The sequence below is a fragment of the Choristoneura fumiferana genome, chromosome 16 (assembly GCF_025370935.1).
Source record: "Choristoneura fumiferana chromosome 16, NRCan_CFum_1, whole genome shotgun sequence".
Taxonomy (NCBI): domain Eukaryota; kingdom Metazoa; phylum Arthropoda; class Insecta; order Lepidoptera; family Tortricidae; genus Choristoneura; species Choristoneura fumiferana.
In genome coordinates this window covers 17,191,612-17,212,961 of record NC_133487.1, presented here as the reverse complement: position 1 = coordinate 17,212,961, position 21,350 = coordinate 17,191,612, and the positions used below count along the sequence as shown (strand labels likewise).

The 21,350-nt window shown below is 38.9% G+C and overlaps 1 protein-coding gene across 1 annotated transcript; it reads right to left on the bottom strand.

Annotated features, from left to right (window-relative positions):
* Positions 1-13,738: 13,738 nt before the first annotated feature.
* LOC141436511 (exostosin-2-like) lies at positions 13,739-19,784 on the bottom strand. The gene is made up of 3 exons (XM_074099514.1): positions 19,097-19,784; positions 14,001-14,763; positions 13,739-13,861 (listed from the first exon to the last, which is right to left on the bottom strand). The coding sequence occupies exons 1-3, from the start codon at positions 19,621-19,623 to the stop codon at positions 13,739-13,741; spliced, it is 1,413 nt and encodes a 470-aa protein (XP_073955615.1). The 5' UTR covers positions 19,624-19,784.
* Positions 19,785-21,350: the final 1,566 nt, after the last annotated feature.

The following is a 21,350-nucleotide window of genomic DNA, read 5'->3' as shown; positions in this document are numbered from 1 at the left end:
ACAGGACTACCAGAGGTAAAGCTTCGTTCGTAATACCTTACTTATCGCCCTTAATGGAACAATGGGATATTATAGTGCTATGACCTGTATAAGTGAAATAACAGAAGTGCGGTGTACATCGATCAAGATAATAAACTGAAATCATCTTTAATAGCCGTGTCAATATAGGTACGAGTAGTACTGTCTCAGTGCAGTTGCAGTCAAGAGCGAAAATAAAACTACAAGTGAAAAACGTAAGTAGCTGTGAAATAAGTTTGGTAAAAAAAAAATCTGTTCAAGCTTTTTTTTTGCTGACTGTACTTTTGTCGACTTTACTAGCATTGTTACCTATTAAACTACATCATACGAAATTTCAAGTCGATGCCATTAACCGTTGAAGAATTCCGTCCTGCGGAGACGATCCTGGCCGGACTACCAGGATGTCAGCTACCAGATTATTGTATTGTCACGCAATTCACATAAGTATACCAAATTTCAAGTCAATTCGACCACTGAAACTGAGTCAAAATTCAACTCGCAGGATTTGAGCCTCACATACATACATACGAGTACATAGGTACATACATTGCAAGTTAAATAAAAGATTGTAAACTAGTAAAAATAATAATAAAAACACTAACCTGCTTAAATTTAGAGGTTGAGGTGGAGGATCGGTATTGTTATCACTATCAGACTGCTCACTGGCATGCTCTCCGGTGCCAAGCGTACTGCACATGTGAAAAATACATACATGGTGAAATGACGTCAGTCGCCATTAGTCAAAGTAATAACAGAGACTACCAGAGGTAATACTTCGTTCGTAATACCTTACTTACCGCCCTAATACACAATGTGCTATTACAGTGCTATGACCTGTATAAGTGAAATAACAAGTTTGTGTGGTGTACCTACGTCGTACAAAAATAATAAATAAAGGTACGAGTACGAAAATTCATTTTTAATACAAGCTTTTTTGCTGACTGTACTTTTTGTCGACTTTACTAGCATTGTTACCCAAACTACATTTATTTTGTACCTATACCAAAAACAAGTCGATAACATTGTAACAGTTGAAGAGTTCCGTCCTTCGGAGACGATTCTGGCCGGACTACCAGGATGTCAGCTACCAGATTATTGTATTGTCACGCAATTTACATAATTATGCAAAATTTCAAGTCAATCCGACTGCTAGAAGTTGGTCGAATGCAAGATTTGATTACAGACAAATATCGGGACAGGTGAAACTAAATAAAAGCTTGTAATAGAGGACAAGGAAGAAAAATTTACGCTACTGTCCTAGTTATAACTTACCTATTAGGATTAATGTTTTCTTTTTATGACGAGCCGGTCCTTTTTTTTCCTACGAGCCGATAACCATAATCTTGTCTTCGATGATCTTTTCACTTCTGGAAACAAGAACATTAATAATTATTTTTTATGGGAGCGCCATAGTTCGCATAGGTACTCTTTTTCTTTTTCTAGTAAAACCATAATTATTTTTTGTCCAAATCATCGTTTGTCAGTATGCGAGCCGATATATGGACCCATTTTTTATAAGTACTTGGTAATATTGACTAAAATGCATCTAGGTAGGTACTTACCCTGTTTATCCATTTTTGTAACATAAAAATGCAAAGTCCATATAAGAAAGCCAAGGTCGTCGAACAGTATGTGCACACACACCACCAGTATCACCAAGAAATATCAAATCCGTTATCAGTCCAAGTCGTAAGTAGTTAGATCGCGTTTATGATACGAAGAGAATTCACCAAAATAATATTACGTAACTCTCGCGCACAGCTGACGAGTCACTACTAACGAGCGACGCACGCACACGCAGGGCCAGCGTAAACCAAGGACAAAGGGCGGCGCGTACCGCCCTCCCCCGTACCGTTCCCCCGCGCTAGAGTGATTCGCTGCAGATTCGCATAAAAAATGTATAGTTTTTTTACTGATTTTCGTAGTTTCGTTCTCATTTGAAAACCACAAAATCATTTCGGAAAAATGCTTTTTCTTATGAAACTACATAGTTTAGTCGATGCCGGAAATAGGTTTTGACTTCAATCTGAACTATATTTTGGCCGTAGTATTTAACCGAACTGCACAGGGTTTTTGGCTCTTAAAATGCAAAACTTGTACTCGTTCTATTTTCTTTGTAATACCATTTCAAGAGTCATAAACTAATTTCAGGCCTAGATATGCCTTATCTCATTGTATTTACAAAAAATCATGATGATGCTACTTGTTATTTTAAAATAAGGACGTAACTACGATTTGTATGGAGAATCAAGCTTGCTGCGGACTCTTAAGTGACAGAACCGATATGGCGGCGTTTCATGATTCATGATTCATGATATGCCTAGGAATTTCATGATCTGCCTAAACTGGCTAAATCATGAAATGGCGGCGTTTCATGATATGCCTAGGAATATTATGATCTGCCTAAACGTCACTAGGCAAATGAAATGGCCGAATTTTACGATCGGCCGCCGACATATATAAACAAAAGTCCAATTTGTAGGTACCACACGGCGGCTAAAAATGGAGTTGTACACATTGTATGAAACGTGTTAATGGCATCGACTTGTTTGCCACGGAAATGTAGTTTAGATGACAACGCAAGTAGTCAGCAAAAAAAACTTCTATTAAGAGACATTTTTGACCACAACTTATTTATTTTTTACGCTGAGTGACGATAGAAGCTCAAAAAATACACAAGTACCTACTTACGTGAGTTGAGGAAATTTCTCGTGAATTACTCACGCTCGTTTTATTTGCGTGAGAGGACAATAACAATAAAGTCATGATCATACCTCATGAGAGAGAATCGTCCACGACCAGCTGAAAACAGGTTTTTTTTCCGCCTTATTCTTTATTTCGGTGTTGTAATTTAAATATTGTTCAAGTATAGTCGTAGCTTGCATGGGTATGCAAGCTTACCTACTTACTTATAATTATACCGGTATTTTATACAGTATCATAAAATGAACTATAGAAATATTCAAGCAGATTGCTGGGCATTTTAATTTTGCTTTTTTTAGTGTTTTGCAAGCTTTTATTTAACTTACAACGTTCGTATTATATGTAAATTTTTTGATGCCTCTCTTATGTGTCTGTCACGTCAGTGTCACTTGTCAAGTTTGTTTATTTCGCAATTTTAATAATTAACAATGAATTTGAAGCTATTATATGCAAGAAAAAAGATTTTTATATTCGAATTTTTGTTTTTTTTTTCAATTTCGCGAAAATTTGAATTATCAGGTAGTTCATACCAATATATCAATGAACAAAGTCGTCTGCCGAAGTTAACGGATATCAAAAATAACACGGTGTATTGAGATTATTTACAAGGTGCACGGAATAAGGAACTGGGACACGAGGACGCCGTTATCTCCCGCCGGAGGGAAAGCGTTGCGTACGATAAGAGTCCGCTTACCTCGGCTTGCGATTTAGCATATCGAATGGTTTTATCTTATTCAATTGGGAAATGCACAACCTCATGTAGGTAGGTGGGCCATTCTACTTTTAAGTAACCATTAATGTTTTGTGAAATATAAGGCATACCTAGTGATTATTTTCAAGTGTAAATATCTTCTATAATAACTGAAATAACTAAATTTAATCGTTTAAAGCAAAACAACTTTAAATTAAAATAAAATGTGGAAAATAACTGGTAACTCAGCGGAAAATACACCAATTTCCGTACAAATGGCGGGGACATGCATGTCCACTGCGTTACCTACTTTATAGATAATAATGATTACTTTTTATACGTAGTGATAATTTTAAATGTTAGCTTAATAATGTGCCTATTTAAATGTTTAATGATAAAACCGAGCATTTTACCGTTTTTGTAAAAAATATATTTGAAGAGCACATTACAAAAAATGACTGGTCAACGAAAAGTAGAACGATCCAGGTACCTAATCAATCGATAGAACGACAATAGGCTAGTGTTTTAAAATCTGAATAGTCCATCAGTTAGTTAGATTATCACAAAATATTGGTGGACTAAATAGTTTTTTTTTTGCCCTGGTAGTTAGAACTTAATTACTTACGCTAGAGTATGTGTGACAGCCCTAGCAGCACTTCTAAGTGGACGTCATATACACGTTGTAAACATCTAGCCGTCGTTGTTAGGGCGCCCAAATTCCGGGTTCTGCCTGTTCGCAGAATTATTATTTGCCAAATGATTCATTTGGCAGCTGCTTCATTTCCCATCTCTCAATTTTCTCCGAAACAAACATTTTTCTCAGTGTATTTTCTATGCTGGGTCCACATTTGTATCATTTTTTTGTATCTTCTCTCGCGTTGCACCGACGCGTATCAAGATCGCTAGTGTTGACGTAAAAACAGCGCGATCATGCGGCGCGCCGTATCTGATCGCTCGGGATTGATGTTGATACGCGTATATTATATATCCCGCACCCTCGCGATCGGATACGCGTATCAAGATCGGTAAGTATGGACGTGTATACTGTATCACGAATGATTTGATACGCGATACGCCGTGATCGCTCTCAAGGCGGTTTTTCCCCGATCAAAGGGGATACGGATAGCGTCCACACTTAATGATACGATACGCTGCTACGCTACGATTAGTATGGACGCATTTTTTCACGCGACGTTGCTAGTGATACGGTGTGCCCAAAGTGAGCGTCCATACTTAGGATACGCGAGCTCCATACGATACGCATGATCGTGATCGGCAAAATGATACAAGTGTGGACCCAGCTTAGAACACAGTAAGGTTAGGTTAGGTTTGTTTTACGAAAGTTCCGAAATGGTTTTATAGAAAATCGTAAGTAGGGAAATGAAACAGTTGGGAATCGTGAGTTAGGAAAAGGTAGAGAACCCCCAAAATCACTTTTGCTACCCCGCTTTCCGGGCCCCTCTTTGTTATTGGACGGTCTATACAAATGCCTAGGAAGGACCCCGCGAGCAATGGGGGACCATACTCCGAATTCACGCACATTTACATTAAAAGTGTCTGTATCGAAACTTCGCGGAGCGAGGAGCGATAGAGAGATACTCATAAATCCGATTAATATGTAAAGAATAATTGTTTATAGTAGGAATTTCACTGAGAGCAAATAATTAACTGCTCTAAACGTATCATTGTCAATAAATGCCAAATGGTATAATAACGTCCGACGTTTATAGTTTTCAAACGGATATACCTACGACCGTAACACACTTCGTAACCAATAATGTTTGCTACAAGATTACCTACCTACTAAAATCTTCAATTTCTAACATTCTTATACATTGAGTGTAAGTACCTAATACTAATTACTTACATATTTTTTATTCTGTTTAAGTAAGTAAATACGTTGTTTCATTCTCATAACAGTAAAATAATATAATTTGAAAGTAATATGAGACCTTCCCATAATAATAAATTATTCTCAGTAGAATAATCATAAATAAATAAACCCGCAGTACCTTAAAAAAATCTGACGCGTTCAAACATTTCGGGATAGTCAATCATACAAAAGCAACACATTTTCGTCGAAAAAGGGCATTAATGTAACGTTTGACATCTTTTCCATTACAACCTGACATTTCATTTCACTCTGCCATCTTAATATTCTGAATTCTACGGGGATTTTATCAATCTGGTAACAAAATGCAAAGAATCAAATATTCCTTCCAACTACGTCTCTGGAGAAATACTTATGTCGACTGGTTGGCTGCTGCAGTGTTGCCATTCTTCAATTTTAGAAGTACTGACTAAGGCTGCGATTTTGTTGAAAGCAGAGGGGGCTGCGTTCCAAATTAGCCCACATACAAGCAAAACGGGACTAGACCTGGCTCAGGCTCGTTTTGGGCGATTATTCGAGCGTGACCGCCTCATTTTTCTGGCCACATTTTTTACGAATTGGCTGTAGATTTCGATGTCGTTTTCGTTTTTTTTGTTAGAGTTCCTGTATTTCTACCAGATAACTACAAAACTGTATCAGAATCTTCAGCCATTTAAAAAAAAAAGTGTCCAGAAAAATGAGACAGTTGAAACGCTCAAACAATCGCCCTTTTATGGTCTTCTTACAATACAACACAAAAGATGTATTCTTTCCATGTCTACAGAAGTATAGATGTAGTAAAGTCACATCTGCATCGGAACGTGACGGCAGGGTGCCGCCGTATTCCGATCCGATTGAAATTTATAATGTAAGTGTCAATTAATTATTGTATTGAATTAGTGGCATTTTTATATCAATTAATATGGAACTTTATTATTTAGTGTCAAATGTCAAAATAAAAAATGGCTGCACGATGGGTACTGAAACTAATTGACAGAGCACGATAAATACGAACTTTTCCGATAAAAACACAAAATAACACTTTATAATACGACGCGCAAACAGCGTTAAACTTTGACAGCAAGCAATAGACAGATGACATTTGAATGGTTTCCCGCAATATGGCGAGGTTTTTTTATAATTCTGGTCAGCCTTTACAATAGTCTGTACCATTTAGGCTAACTTAAGAAACTCTATAGACGTATTGAGTGTTTTCTTTCTGTGTTCATTGCATGTGCTGTCAGGTAAGCAAAGCACCGCTCAACGAACAGAGAAAGCGCCCGCCATCAAGGTTTTAGATCAGACAACGTACTTACAGTCAATTAAGCCACACGTGAAATTAATAAGCAGAGCTAAAGTGAGCTATCACTATGTATACATTACTGTCATGTGTAGATATTAATATGGATATACCCTGCAAATAAATATTAAAACAAAAGAAAACTTGACTTGTGAATATTACCAGCCGTTACTTTGCGGAGGTCCATATCAAAGCGGGAGAGCAAAGGAATTAATTTAGTTCATTGACTCTTGTGATTAAACAAAAATGACGATTATTGTAAAGTAATGACAATTAGCAGTTCTTATATATTTTCTATTTTTAATACATATCTTCTTGGGTTTAATATATTCAATTATGGATAGAAAAAGATCTTTCTACATCTACAATCACTGAAGTGAGTGGAGCAAAATTCAGACCACATCTGAACCTTCACTTGTGTTCGTTTTAACGGCGACGTAGCAGAAAAACAGTCCAAATAAAATAATTTCGTTAGTATAATAAAATCAAACATGGAACAACTACCATTAAATGACAGGGTATGTCCATGTTTTGCAAAACTCCAAAACAGCGCACCCTTTCCGAGCTCTGGCAGTAAGCAAATTAATATATGCATGCAGACTTTTTTCAGGTCCATCCGGATATGTTTAACCAGACCACCAAAAACTTGGAAAAGTTTTAATATAAGTATTTCAACGAAAGGCAACCCTTTACTTCAATACTTATTATAAAAGTATATGGCAAACGACTTCGGGAAATATCGGTTTCCTGTGCGGGCCCGCCATCCATCACGATAATGCAGAGTTGACATTGCAGTAAAAACGATGGAAAATGGGACAGTTAGCTTAACCCTACCCATAAAAACCATGAATCGTGATCCTGATACATTTGCCTTATGGTTTGAATGGTTTTGGTGACTTAATAGAACTGTGATGTGACACGTTATGGCAATGAATGACATTCAACGGGTGATGTTTCAGTTATGAGATGTAATCTGATATCGATTATCAATGAATAAAAATAAAAACGTTAATCTTTAAGTAGGCCGCAAGGGGCTCTTTTACCGCAGAATAACCACTTTTTATACCAGCACTTCGGAAAGACCACCATTGCCAAGAAGAATGCGCCGCAAGAAACATGGCAGAAAGTCAGTCAAGAACCAGCACCGACCAACTGATAAATCTCGAACATACAACTTAGGAGGTTTGGCTAGGGGCGCAACGTCTTCAATGAGAGGTCCGTTTGAAGTTTCAGTCTTGCTTGCGATTGGCTCATTTAAATATTTATCCAATCACAAGCGTGCCAGAAATGTCAAACGAACCTCACGATACTAACGCCATCTAGCGATATTGCGCCTTTCGAAAAACCCTCATACCATGTCATAGAACCAGTTAGTGTTGGTACTGCATCGTCGATATGGCATTACGTTACAATAGTTATTTATGTAACTGTATCTTAATAAGGGCCATTGAGACACGAGTGCGAGTTTATGTTCATAATAGATACGCATGAGTGTCTCAATGGCTGATTATGAATAGTTGCATACATTACTTTTTCTACGAGCTCAAACAGAAACAAATAATAAATACTTACATAACGGACAATAAATGAATTTTCCGATTTTAAGGGGCTGTTTCACCATCCATTGATTAGCGTTAACGGCCGGTTAAATGTGATGCCGTCATCGTCTATTCGAACAAAACCAATAGAGACGGCATCACACCTAACCGCCAGTTAACACTAATCAATGGATGGTGAAACAGCACCTAAAGCTAGTAAATTATTGGCTCATCATTTCTGCATCACTTAATTCACCGAAGTCACACATTCTCACAAATAAAAAGTCGTTTAAATAGTGATTAACTCTCTCTCAAGAACTCCGTGCAAAAGCAAAACAAATCCCGCTATTTTGAAACGTTTTTTATTTTCACCAATTACAACCTTAGAATGGACCCATGAACTTTTTCGAATACAGCCAAAATAAATAATGTTGAAATATTAAAATTTAATTATAACTGTAAAATTCATTTATTGTCCGTTATGTAAGTATTCATTATTCAATAATTGTTTATGTAAACATATTTTAATTAATCTTTAAAGTCGATTTAACAATAATTAAGTAAATAAAATAGAATGGTTGAAGTTTTTTTTTTGTTTTAAATCCCACCAATTTCAGTGCGAAAAAGAACATTGTGAAACGTTTCACAATGAAATGCCAAAGTTCACACAATGCACCTCATTGGATTACCGATAGCGGTATCGTTAGCAACATATTTTGCACATCTCTAACGGTTATTCACCGCCTGCGTGCCGCCGCGGTGACGTCGCATTCACGTGTCGAACACGCCACGCACGGTCAATAATGCCAAGCCTCGTTCGTTCGTAGCGTGCTCGCCGCGTTCCCAAAACCGCCGTCAAAAACGCAAGTTGCAGGAAAGTTTCCAAAAACTTGGAAAAGTTATCGGAAAATTCTGGAAATTTTCACGATATAGGAAATTTAAATCTAAGAAACGGAACGTATCAATCCCCATACAAAATTCTGTAAAGTTTCCGGAATTTTTCATTATAGAAAAATTCCGGAAAGTCATTTTGGAAAGGTTCCTTTAGCACATCAGTCAGTATGTACAACACAGGCACACTTAGTGCGCGTCGTATACCTATTGACTGTTCACTTGGCGAAATCCCGTTGTACTTGGCCCCATTTTCCTGTTCGCAGAACTTTGTTTTATTTGATCTGGAAGTCAAATAAACGAATCGTTCCCGTATAGCTCGTGAGGTCGAGAAAAAACTGCAAGTTTCACTTGAACCCGCACTTGCCCGGTTTTACGAGTTCGCGTTGCTGACGTGCCCCTCAGACCGGGAGGACTTGAGCCATATTTCCCACGCGAGCTCAGTGCGGATTAGGAACTTTACACGCACAATTGAATTTCTTCGCAGATGTGTATAGACAGGACAGAAAAGAGTTGGCAGGCCTCCTACCAGGTGGACTGACGACATCGTGAGATTTAGGGGAAACCGGGGATGCAAGTAGCGAGTTGTCGTTCTTTGTTCAGCAGCAGACGTCTTCCGGCTGATGATGATGATGATGTGTACAAACCACACGGCGTTATGACATGAAACTATCATCATCATCATCATCATCGGCCTATCTTAGTCCACTGCTGGACATAGGCCTCTCAGTTGCACGCCACTGAGCACGATCCTCGGCCAGTCTCATCCAGTTCTTACCAGCTAACCTGCGAAGATCATCGCTCCACCTAGTCTGAGGGCGTCCTACGCCACGCTTGCCGATTCGCGGTCTCCACTCAAGAACTCGTTTGCCCAGCGGTTATCAGTTCTTCGACTGATATGGCCGGCCCACTGCCACTTCAGTTTGCTTATCCGGTGAGCTATGTCGATGACTTTAGTTCTGTGTCGGATCTCCTCGTTTCGAATTCGATCCTTCAGAGAAACTCCGAGCATAGCCCTTTCCATAGCTCGCTGAGCGACTTTAAATTTGTGGACCAGCCCAACGTGAGTGTCACGTCTCGGCACCATATGTCATGACAGGTAGGACGCACTGATTGAAGACTTTCGTCTTCAGGTTCTGTGAATTGATGATGTAAAGACTCGACACGGTATGAAACTATCGGTATACCGAATTTCATCTAAATCGGTTCAACGGTTTAGACGTGAAAAGGTAAAAAGCAAACAAACAGACTTGCAAATTATTTATAATATTAGTAGGATGGGCTCTTTAGGGGACCATTTATAAGCTGAAAAATATCCGTAATTTCTCATATATATTCCGAAAAACCCACAAGGTACCCACGACCCTCTGCTTGAAAAGCCATAAGCCAAACCACTAAGACTAACAAGACTATTTCGTCATTTCTTTAACTATAGTAGAAAGAAACAGTAGAATTATCATTGGAACAAAACAGATCCATCTATAACACGCTAGTTTAAGTTTCGGTGATTACCTCGGAACTTCTCCGTAACTTTCGCCTTTATTAGATTAGTATAGATACAGGCATGAATAGAATAGGTAGACAAAGTTTATCGCACATCAGGGGATAAAACGTGATCCTAGTAACGTGTCGGATATTTAATAGTGGTTGATTATTTTTAAGTTACTTGACGACCTTTGCAGGTGGCAGAACCTTGTGCAAGGTCCGCCCGGATTGCTACCACCATCTTGCTCGCTAATCCTGCCGTGAAGCAGCAGTGCTGCCGGTGAAATTAGCTGGTGTTGCAGATGTTTATGGGCGGTGGTGATCTCTGACTATCAGGAGACCCACTTGCTCGTTTGCCATCCAGTCGAATAATAAAAAAAAAAACGACCGGATAGGCAAGTGGACCTGAGAACCTGACTATGGAGCTTGAGGTAGGGACCGATCCCCGGCTGGGCAGATACGAATGTTTGTTCTCAGGTCTTGGACTTTTAATAATTATTCAAGTATCTTACTTATAGCATTAAACGAGCTATTCTTGTTTATTTGTTTCGGATATCTCAGAAACGGCTACAACGATTTCGATAAAATTTAGTATACAGGGTTTTCGGGGACGAACAATCGATCTAGCAGGTTCTTATCTCTAGAAAAACGCGTGTCTTCGAGTTTTAGTCAGAGCGAAGTTCGGTCGTCCAGGTACTGTATTTATCTATATATATTTTTTATTCGACTGGATGGCAAACGAGCAAGTGGGTCTCCTGATGGTAAGATCACCACCGCCCATAAACATCTGCAACACCAGTTTTATTGCAGATGCGTTGCCAACCTAGAGGCCTAAGATGGGATACCTCAAGTGCCACAGTACCTTTAGTATGGAAAGGAATTTCTTGGTCGAATATACAAGCTTTGCTTGGGACTAGGTCAATTGGTGTCAATTCACCCAAATTATTATTTATTCATTTAAATTGTATCTGTAGAATGTTACTTACGGTAAAATCATCCCTTAGCGCGAACGTCACACTAAAGAGTTATATAAAATGTATATATGTATCACCCGACAAATATCAACGAATCAGCATGCAGCGGGCACGCCGTGAGCTTTTATTGCCCGGTGCTTGCCAACCCTCGGGAGCCGGACTAAAACGACATCAACTTGTAAAACTCACTTAAATATAGGGATTCGCAAATTCTCCGCAAAAGCCAGGTAGGTACGCGGAAAGTAGCATTAGTTTCGTAGTATTATTTTCTCGTCGCTCGAGGACTATTCTCCCCCAACGGTTATCTGTTCTTCGAGCGATGTGGCCCGCTCATTGGCACTTCAACTTGCATATTCTTCGAGCTATGTCGCTGACTTTAGTTCTACGGCGAATTTCCGTATTCCAGATTTTAAGAAACTCCGAGCATAGCTCTCTCCATTACATTGCGAGGCCGCAATGCGAACAAGTTCGAAGAGTTCAAACGAGCCGGTGCTCAGCTGCTCTGAATGTAATATACCTATATGGCATGTTTTTTTGCAGGTCTAAACTAGGCTCATCAGAGCCATGGACCATGGTTGATTGGCCATGATTCTATGGCACTCTTATGATAGCAGACCGGCAAAACGCCGATGTGTTTTAGTGGGTATGCTCCCTAAAGTGAGAGAGCACCACAAAACTTTCCTTTTAGGCCTAAGTATCCAGGCCGGAAGGTAAGCATTTTCACATCGAAAAAAGGTTTAAACTGGGCTAAGCACAGCACCCCATGATTATATAACGAACAATGCGGCACGGCGTATTAAAGAAAACTTTCCACGGCTTCCCGAAATATGACAAGATCACCGCGATATTCATGAATTCTTTAAAACTTCAGGCGTCACTAAGCAAAGCCTTCAAAGTTGGCAAACTCGAGACTTTGTCCGCCAAGTTTAACATTTATCGAACCCTGCGTTCCGGGTAAAGATATTATACCTACTTAAAGGTCTTCGCACACTTATCAATTCCACACCACCGCGGCATCAACTGAAGTCGAGTTCGAGTAAGTAGAGTTCGAGTCGAGCAGTGGACAACGCGTAGTCAACTGACTCAGCTCGTCTTCTATTATTGCTGTTTTCGGTTGAACATGGCGTGTTGTCTGCGGACGTATGGGCAACGCGTGGCAAATGGGTTCGTCGAGTGCACAACGCTTAGTCGACACGTAGACCAGGCGTCGTATACACTAGGTACACTACCTTTACTTACATACATTTTGAAAATTGTAGAGTATAAAATCTAACTATGTAAGATTATAAATGCGAAAGTTAGTAAGTCTGTTTGTTTTTTACATCTTCACGTCTTAACTTAATTTTGATAGTAATTTTGACTGTATTTTATTTTGATTTTATTTAGTAATTTTGATGATAATTTAATTTCATTGTGTTACTAACCCTTTTAAATAAGATTACATGTTACTAACGATCTATGGACCCTGGTCTGCAATAAACTCTTATTATTATTATTATTATTAAACCGCTGAACCGATTTAGATGAAATTCGGTATACAGATAGTGTGAGTTCCGGGGAAGGACATGGATCGTTTTCATCCCGGAAAATTGCATAGTACCCGCGGGATAGCGATAAAACAGGCTAGTACGACATAAGGCTTTAATTTCAATGTTTAACTTTGAATCGAGTGGCTGTTGACTTTTTGTAGTGTACGAAGACCTTAAGTAGCTTGAACGGCTAAAATTTCATGCGCATGGTTGACTCTCCACCGTGTGGATGCATCAATCAATCTAGGAGAAAGGCGGGAGAATTCCATCAGTGATAAGATAAAACAGTCTATCAGTGTGTAATAACCTGTGACCAAGAAACAAATCGACCAAGTGCGTGCTGCACGCAGACAAAAGCGTTCCGTAGACGAAAATAAGGAAAAAACACGGTTCCCACAAAGATCCCTAAGATGCTAACAAGAGAAAAGGAGCGTATCTTTTTAGAAACATCATGTTAGAATCATCATCATCATCATCCCAGCCTATATACGTCCCACTGCTGGGCACAGGCCTCCTCTCAGAACAAGAGGGCATGTTAGAATGGTAGTTTTTTTTTCGTTTCAAACTTAGAGTGGGGGGAAATGGAGACCATAATATTATTTGAAAATTAATTGTTTACTGGTCATTCTAAATTATTTTCTTGTTTATACTGTATATTTCATGTTATATTAGTTCAAATGGCTTTTCATTTAAGTTGGGTACCTACTTAACCACTGTAGTTTTATCTGTCACTATTAAATCACTTCGGAGTCGCTATAATCTTGATGACTTTTTCGGGAAAAGATTGTAGTGATTCCCTTTGCCTTCCACACTGCAGAACTGGAGTCTGGAGTTCGTAGTTGGCAATAGAAAGCGCTGTTGTCTACTCCCACATTAGTCCACTTACTACACCCACGGGAAGAGATGGGTCAGTCTTATTCGCACGGTACGGACTACGTTACTATTAATAGACAAAAAGTGGGTACCTTAGTTAAAATATGATCTATAGATGCTAAACTCACCAAATGTTCCGGCATGTTCCAATCTTCATAACTCCTAGCTGCTAAGGGAAACACCTTCTCATTGATAATCTCCAACGTGGTCAATGTAATCTTCTGTATACTAGCAAAATAGTTCTCGTACACCCATCTCAGCTGCCAGTACAACTCTCCCCGTCTCTCTTTGCTAACGGAATGCACTATCTTTATCACATTCTTTAAATTTTCTTCAGGTACAAATAGACCTATCTTATTCCAATCAACGTGGGAATTAAACGGCATAACTACGGAGTCAGCCACTATTATGGGAACACATTGGGATGCTAGAACGTCCATCAACACTGCTTGAGTTAATCTCGCACTACGAACAACTAGACAAAACATAGCATCTTTCAAAACATCAGGATAATTGAATATCCTTCCAGTTTTATATTCACAGCGTTTACTGTGGTCTATGTTGCCAGATTGTGTCTTACATCTACCTAATAGTATTAGATCATTGGAGGATGAAGCTATGTTTTGTAATGTCTGCAAGTAATCATTCTGTATGTTCTGTTGCGTTGAGAGTATAAGGTATTTCTTTTCTTCGGGCTGTGAGCTGTCTATTTTAGCTGCTATTGGACTGTACACTGGTATTGATATGTCGAAGCCATATCGGAATGACCAAGAGTCGAAGCCACCTCCTGCTATAATGGCGTTTCCGGTGTTGAGATCAAGTACAGTCTCGTAATTTGGTGCTGTTCCCGGCAGCATGTTGAATATAAGGTGGTTTTCTCCATTGTCCCATCTGCAACAAACATTGCGTTAATAGAGTTTGTTTTAAAACTACAAAATTAAGGGTTCAACCCACGATTGTAAGTCAGGGACCGTACTAGTTTCCATTTTTTAGGAAAATCTTTTTCAAGATTGAGTGCGCTCACGACGATGGCGTCCCCCGCACTGCTTCACGGCGGAGGCAACAGGGAGAGCAGGGTACTGAGACTGAGGCGGTAAGCAAAAAAGCGCTCACCGTGTCTTCGCAATTATTATCCTATGTATTTCTAGATTTCCCTAATGTCTATTTGGAAACAACTGGCTTCCAAGCCGACGGCAAAACCCAGCCAATATTTCGCCTCTGGATCTTACGTGGTATAATTCTCCCGCAGCAGCCTTGCCTTGTCAAACCAAAGTAGACGTGCCAGCGCCAATGATAATATCTTTCCGCGGCGATGCCTTGTCAAACCAAAGTAGTCAATACACTCTAATTTCGAAAGCCCTATAAATGCTCAATCAATTCAACCAATTTACTGCAGGCTGCCACTAACGTCGTACGTCGTCATCACTGGTGCCCTTGCATTGCAGTCGTCGTTGCAGTCGTTTGGAGTTTGAGTTTCAGTGCCTCATCCACACCTCCACTCTGAGCCTCCGATGTGCAGTTTCTCGCCGCTCAAAAGCCACCGTCTTACTTCAGAAGCCAGCAGACAGCTTACTTCGGCCGCCCGTCGTAAATGGAAATATAAATATAGCACACCAGTTTGTCGTCGTATCCAAGATTTAATCCCAGATGAGCTCCCAAAAATGTGGGATCGTGTGAAGGAAAACAAACTTTCCGAATTAAAGTAGGAAGAAGAAAAATTCAATGCATTGTTATTGACAATCCGCATCCCGATCAAAACTCAATACACACAAGTCAATGTTCAACTTCTTCAGGTTTCATTTCATATGTGCTCCTGGATAGTAAACGCGCCGCGACCCGTCTCCCCTTCTACATCCTTCCAGCAAGCCGATACGTGGGACGGGGGCGCATTACGAGCGAACGGGGCGGACACTGGGCGAGGGCGCCTCCGCCTCGTCTCTTCTGTCTGCTTTGGATCGCGACGTTTCCATACATTTAGATGAAACTGATTCAAGGGATGCCGCGACTGCGACGCCCCCCCTGTCCCACATGTCTACTGTGCGGCTTGCGCCTTACAAGGATTGCAGAGCTTTGTAACCCGCAAGATTTCTGGGTTACGCCGCCGGCGTGGAAGAAATTTGTTGTTGACATTTGGGATATCTAGAAATACTATGATAATCATTTCGAAGACACTGTTAGCGTTTCTGCTGCCTTCATGTAGTGGCAGTGATACCATACCGATTACGGATATTCCATCCAAGGCGTCTCTCTTTTGCCTCCGCGCGAGCGCAGCGCGCAGTGCGCTATGAAGCAGGGGAGCTATGAAATTCAAAAATCGAAGCTCTATCGTACCGTCCCTCTCACTCTCGTATTAAATAATATTACCGTCAGCGGGACGGCAAGATACGAAGTTCGAATTTTGCACTTCGTAGTATAGGGCCAGTGCGGCGGCGCCACCGTACCGCCGTGAATGCACTCACCCTTGATAAATCTTCCGACAAGGTCGAAACCAGTCGGACCTTTCCTGACTTTTAATCATGAGTTGAACCGTTTAATTGTGTAATCATGTATCACGAGAGATAATTATTAGTGTTATTAGTGTCTGTTTTGATAATACTGGCAGCTTACTTTGTATGTACTAGATTGAAGTGTTTCAGTTTTAAGCCGAGTTTAGACTCGAGAAAAATCGTGCAAATTGCATTACATTTCAGCGCTCGATTGACCACTAGACTAGGCACATACTCGTTGGCTTTACGGGCTCCCTATGTAAAGCAACTTGCACGATTTTTCTTGCAAGTCTAAACTCGGCTTTAGGATCTATGGGCTTTAGGCAAGTCCTATTAATGCCATGGAGCAGACAACCATAGAAGAAAATTTTGCGGTAATTAAGACTAGGCGTACTTTAGAGTATTTAGTAGTTCACTTTTCAAATCATATGTTTTAATATTTATGCAAAGTAACATAAAGCTCATTCAATTTCTGTCAACTCATCATTATGTTAAATTTACATTATGCGCATTAACATTATGGGTATTTAGTTATGGGAATTAATGTTATCATCATCATCATCATCATCATCATCATCATCATCATCATCATCATGAATAAATATAGACCCAGGCCACGAAAATAAAATATGTGATCGCAGCATTGTCTCATTATCTACAATCAATCATATTTGTTCATCATAAAAGAGTTGATTGTGTTGCTTTTATGTCAATGCACAGGCTTGCTCCATAGTGGTCGTCACGCATGCTATGCATGTGGACATTGACATGATTTTATTCCCCTACTAGATTTTGCCCGCGGCTTCGCCCGCGTGGAATTCGGTTATCGCGCGCTGTTCCCTCGGGAACTGTGCATTTTTCTGGGATAAAAAGTAGCCTATGTCACTCTCTGGCCCATAAACTATCTCTATGCCAAAAATCACGTCGATCCGTCGCTCCGTTTCGACGTGAAAGACGGACAAACATACACACAAACACACTTTCGCATTTATAATATTAGTATGGAGTATGGATTATGCACTAGGAGATAATTTTTCTGACTGAACTTTATGAACATTATTTTGGATAAGAGATTCAAACTCAAACTTTATTGCAACCTTTAGCTTTATGTGAACCTAGCATTAGGTAGTGACAATATACACCTTAGCTAGTGTTTGCTGAGCATTACCCCCCATATCAATTCTCCACTAGCTGTCTGCTCCATTTTTTTTTTTTTGCTTCACCCTTTCTGTTTGCTCCATATTTGATGTTTCAACAGTGAAGGTAATGCAATAGGTATTCAGTTTTGATTTAGATATTGCAATTTAAAAAATACAAAGTGTAAATACAAAATAAGCCATAGTACAATATTAGCCAGCTCTGTGACTGAACCTTATACAAGGTGTCCTTCTGTGCTAAAATAATCTATTCTAGAATATTTTAGCACATAGTTGTGCCGCCAGCCCCAGCACCGTCCTGAGACCGTATTGCCTAACGTTTCTGACGCTCACAATCGCAATCAAATGACAGTTTTTGTATGCGAAATCTGTCATTTGATTCCGATTGCGAGCGTCAGAAATGTAAGGCAATAAGGCCTCTGAATATGCTTGCAACCCGACTCGACTGCCCCTACCTCACCCACTGCGGTGAGTTGCATGTTAATTTTAATTGTATTAATTGTATTTTATTTGATTTTAATTTGTTTTTGTTTTAATGGACCTATGTTGTCTTTCAAATAAATGATATTACTATTATTTTGATTAGCCATTGCCATATTTTTTTTTATTTGTATCAAAGGTCCTTCAAAATAATTTAACCTCTTAAGACCCATGTAAAATTTTGATCATTCCAATCTGAAACTTAATGTGAATTAGTGAAGTTGACAATAGCATTGACGTATGTCCTAAATTTAGGTTGCTGGACCTTACAAGGTTAAAGACACCCTGTATATCAGACATACTCAACCTTTTTAAGTACGGGCCACCAATTTGCTGTTGCTACGGTGAAGTAGGCCACAGCCTGAATTTAGATAGTTCTTAAATGAAAATGGTTGAAAACCACTGTCACCAAAGGCCGAGCCGAGTACTAAATGCTGGTGTGCAGTTTATGATTGGCTCTCCATTCAAACACACTTTGAAAAGGAACCACTGATTGGTTCGAAACATGACCAGCAAAGAGCCATATATTAATAGTGGTTTAGTTATAACTATGTTAGTATACATATTGGACAAGTAAATTAAGTTAAGTAAGTGGATTAATACCTATGTGTTGCGATATATTTTAACAATGATTAAAATAAATTAAAATTACTACACCAGTTGAGCAGACACCAGATTGAGTATGTTTGTTATATATTGTATATGGTTCATTTACAGAGCTGTCACTAACTGAACATACAAAAATAATTTCAAAAAATTATTACACAATACATTACATGATTAACACATGAAAAACTAAAAAGGACAGGATCTCTCTCTGTTCACTGTAATTTTATAATTAATATTATTTTTATGTAATAGCAGACAAACAAGCAAACGGTTCACCTGATGTCAAGTGATTACCGTCACCCATAAACATCTGAAGCACCATCAGTAAATAGTTTCTAATTATTTCTTTTTGTGTACAAAATGTAGGTATCAATTTTAATCCTTTACAAAAAAAAATTGTACATAAACACTACTTTCACAACTTGATCTTGTCCTAAATTTCTCATATGTTCTTAAGTAAATATTTACATTTTACATACACTATCTACTTACAGTGGCAGTGCCTGTAGGGCTTGTGAGACATGTTTGCTAACAAAACTACGCTGATTCAACGTGTCTATACTAGGTACTAGCAAGCACGCGTCTTGCGGATTCGCTGTGTAATATTTACTATGTCTTATAGTATCTAAAATTACGTAAAACTCTCTAGAAAACTTTGATATAGGACCCTCTGGCGTGTGGTAGTCTGTTCTCGGGTATATGTACACTGTTATCTTGTTGTGGCCTCCTCGGCCGCATCGGTACACGTTAAAGCACTCCCAGTACGTGCAGTTCGCATTGCGGACTCCCGCTGTCGCTGAATCCTTTAACACCTCCACTGGACCACTCCGATCCAAATTCACAGGCTCATACACTTCTATCCGCGGTGCACCGCCCGATAAACCATTAAACAACACAATAACCGCCAAAGTTAACACTATAAACAACAGCAACCCAACGAAAAACCGATGATACAAAATCTTTCTATACGATATATATTTCGAGTGTTTGCCCGTTTTTAATAGCGAATCCGCAGCCATTTGTGAACGCCGCGATCAAATTAATCTTCATAATTCATGTATGGCACCCATTATTCAGGCAATATTAATGAATCTCATTCATAAAATTAAATTAGCGATTTGTAAAATGCTATGCACCACTTTTGATGATCAGAAATTCTGATCTGATTTGATTTGACAAGTAGGTGGGTGGGTTGCCAATGACATGACACATGCACTGACACTGAACGAGAAGGGTTAAAAATGACGCCATGCTCACTAGCGCCACATTTAAGCCGCTACTACACTTCCCGATGAGTAGACAGTCTGAAGGATCAAGAATATTTTGAATTTACCACAAAGCCTTTAGGAACTACCTTTTACCTCGCTACTCCGCAACCACACGTGGAAGACAGCTAAATATGTTTGATATTTGTATATTTTAATGTGGGAAATAGCAAATTAAAAGTAGAATAACTTCATCCTCGCAATACTTTTAACTAACACGCACAGCACACATTTGCGTATTTTTGACACTTTTATAGAAATTTGTTATGTTTCTACGAATATTTTTTTTATTATTTTTATTCGCTGATACCGGCACAAGCCTAGCACAATTAATAGAGGATGAAGAAATAGAGAAAAAAGCAAAACACTACACAAATAAACAGCTAATGGTTTTACTATATCAGACAAGGAGGTCAGGGTGACTGGGTAATAAAACTCCCTCTGAGGTACTGTAGGTAAAAGTTGAAGATCCAGAAATATCCAAAAGAGTCTTATTTTAAGAAAAACGACTTCGATTTTTTCTTATTTAAACTTTATTAATATATCGATCTGGAAGATTTAGATTGACTGCCCAATTTCTGTTTTTGTTTCATGATTATAGTCAGATCTTAATTCGTTCGAACATCAAAATATTCACATACATTATGTGAGCAGCCAGTCTTATCCTTCTGCCACACCACCTGTATACTTCAGAAACTTGGATATTGTAACCATATCCACTCCCACTTCTTAGATAGTTTTCACCTAAAATGCCTCCGATTATGAGTACGTCAGAGGGGTGCTGACATGAGAAGTGTGGCCGGAAATTCACTGAAAATCAGCGACTTGACGACATGAGCGTATCAGTTTTATCAGGTTCTTGATAAAAGCGAACTGTTGTTGTATGTAGGTGAACACGACTAGGATTAAATGTTTCGTAAATATGGTCTTTAATCAATTAGCGTACTAGGTACGTACGTACGTTAATAACGTTAATATTGTACTTAGGAAGCTAGATTACCTAGACTGCCCTAGACCTTTATAGACCTAATGATGGCCAGGGTATAATTCATGTAACATGCATAAAACAAACAGACATATATTGCCAGCTATGCCCACCATATCTCACGTCGACATTGGATGCATTCTGTTTCCTGTGGTCCAGTCTACTCATACATTTACATTACTTATATTTTAAATAATCTGACTACTGACGAATAGTTAATGTGACACAGAATGCATAAACTCTGAAAAGTACTTCCATCTTTTTCAGTTATACAAATATCCTTTATTGCAAACCACAAATTAATACAATAATTTTACAAAAAGTTCAATGTAGTAATATTTCAAAAAAAATAGAATTGGTTTGATGGAATAAAAATAAACTAAGATCATGATTTTAAATTATGCAACATTTTAAGTCTGTATTTGTGCATATTTTTTTCCTATATGTATTATTTTATTTACAATTAAGAGTTTGCATACAATATATAAATACCAAA

Bases quoted from the DNA above. Each gene is read 5' to 3' on its own strand.
- LOC141436511 (XM_074099514.1), bottom strand. From the start codon at position 19,623: ATGGCTGCGGATTCGCTATTAAAAACGGGCAAACACTCGAAATATATA. The intron at 14,764-19,096 runs GTAAGTAGATAG...TGTTTGTTGCAG, and splicing joins GCCCTACAGGCACTGCCACT to ATGGGACAATGGAGAAAACC. The intron at 13,862-14,000 runs GTGAGTTTAGCA...ATGTGGGAGTAG, and splicing joins GGAACATGCCGGAACATTTG to ACAACAGCGCTTTCTATTGC.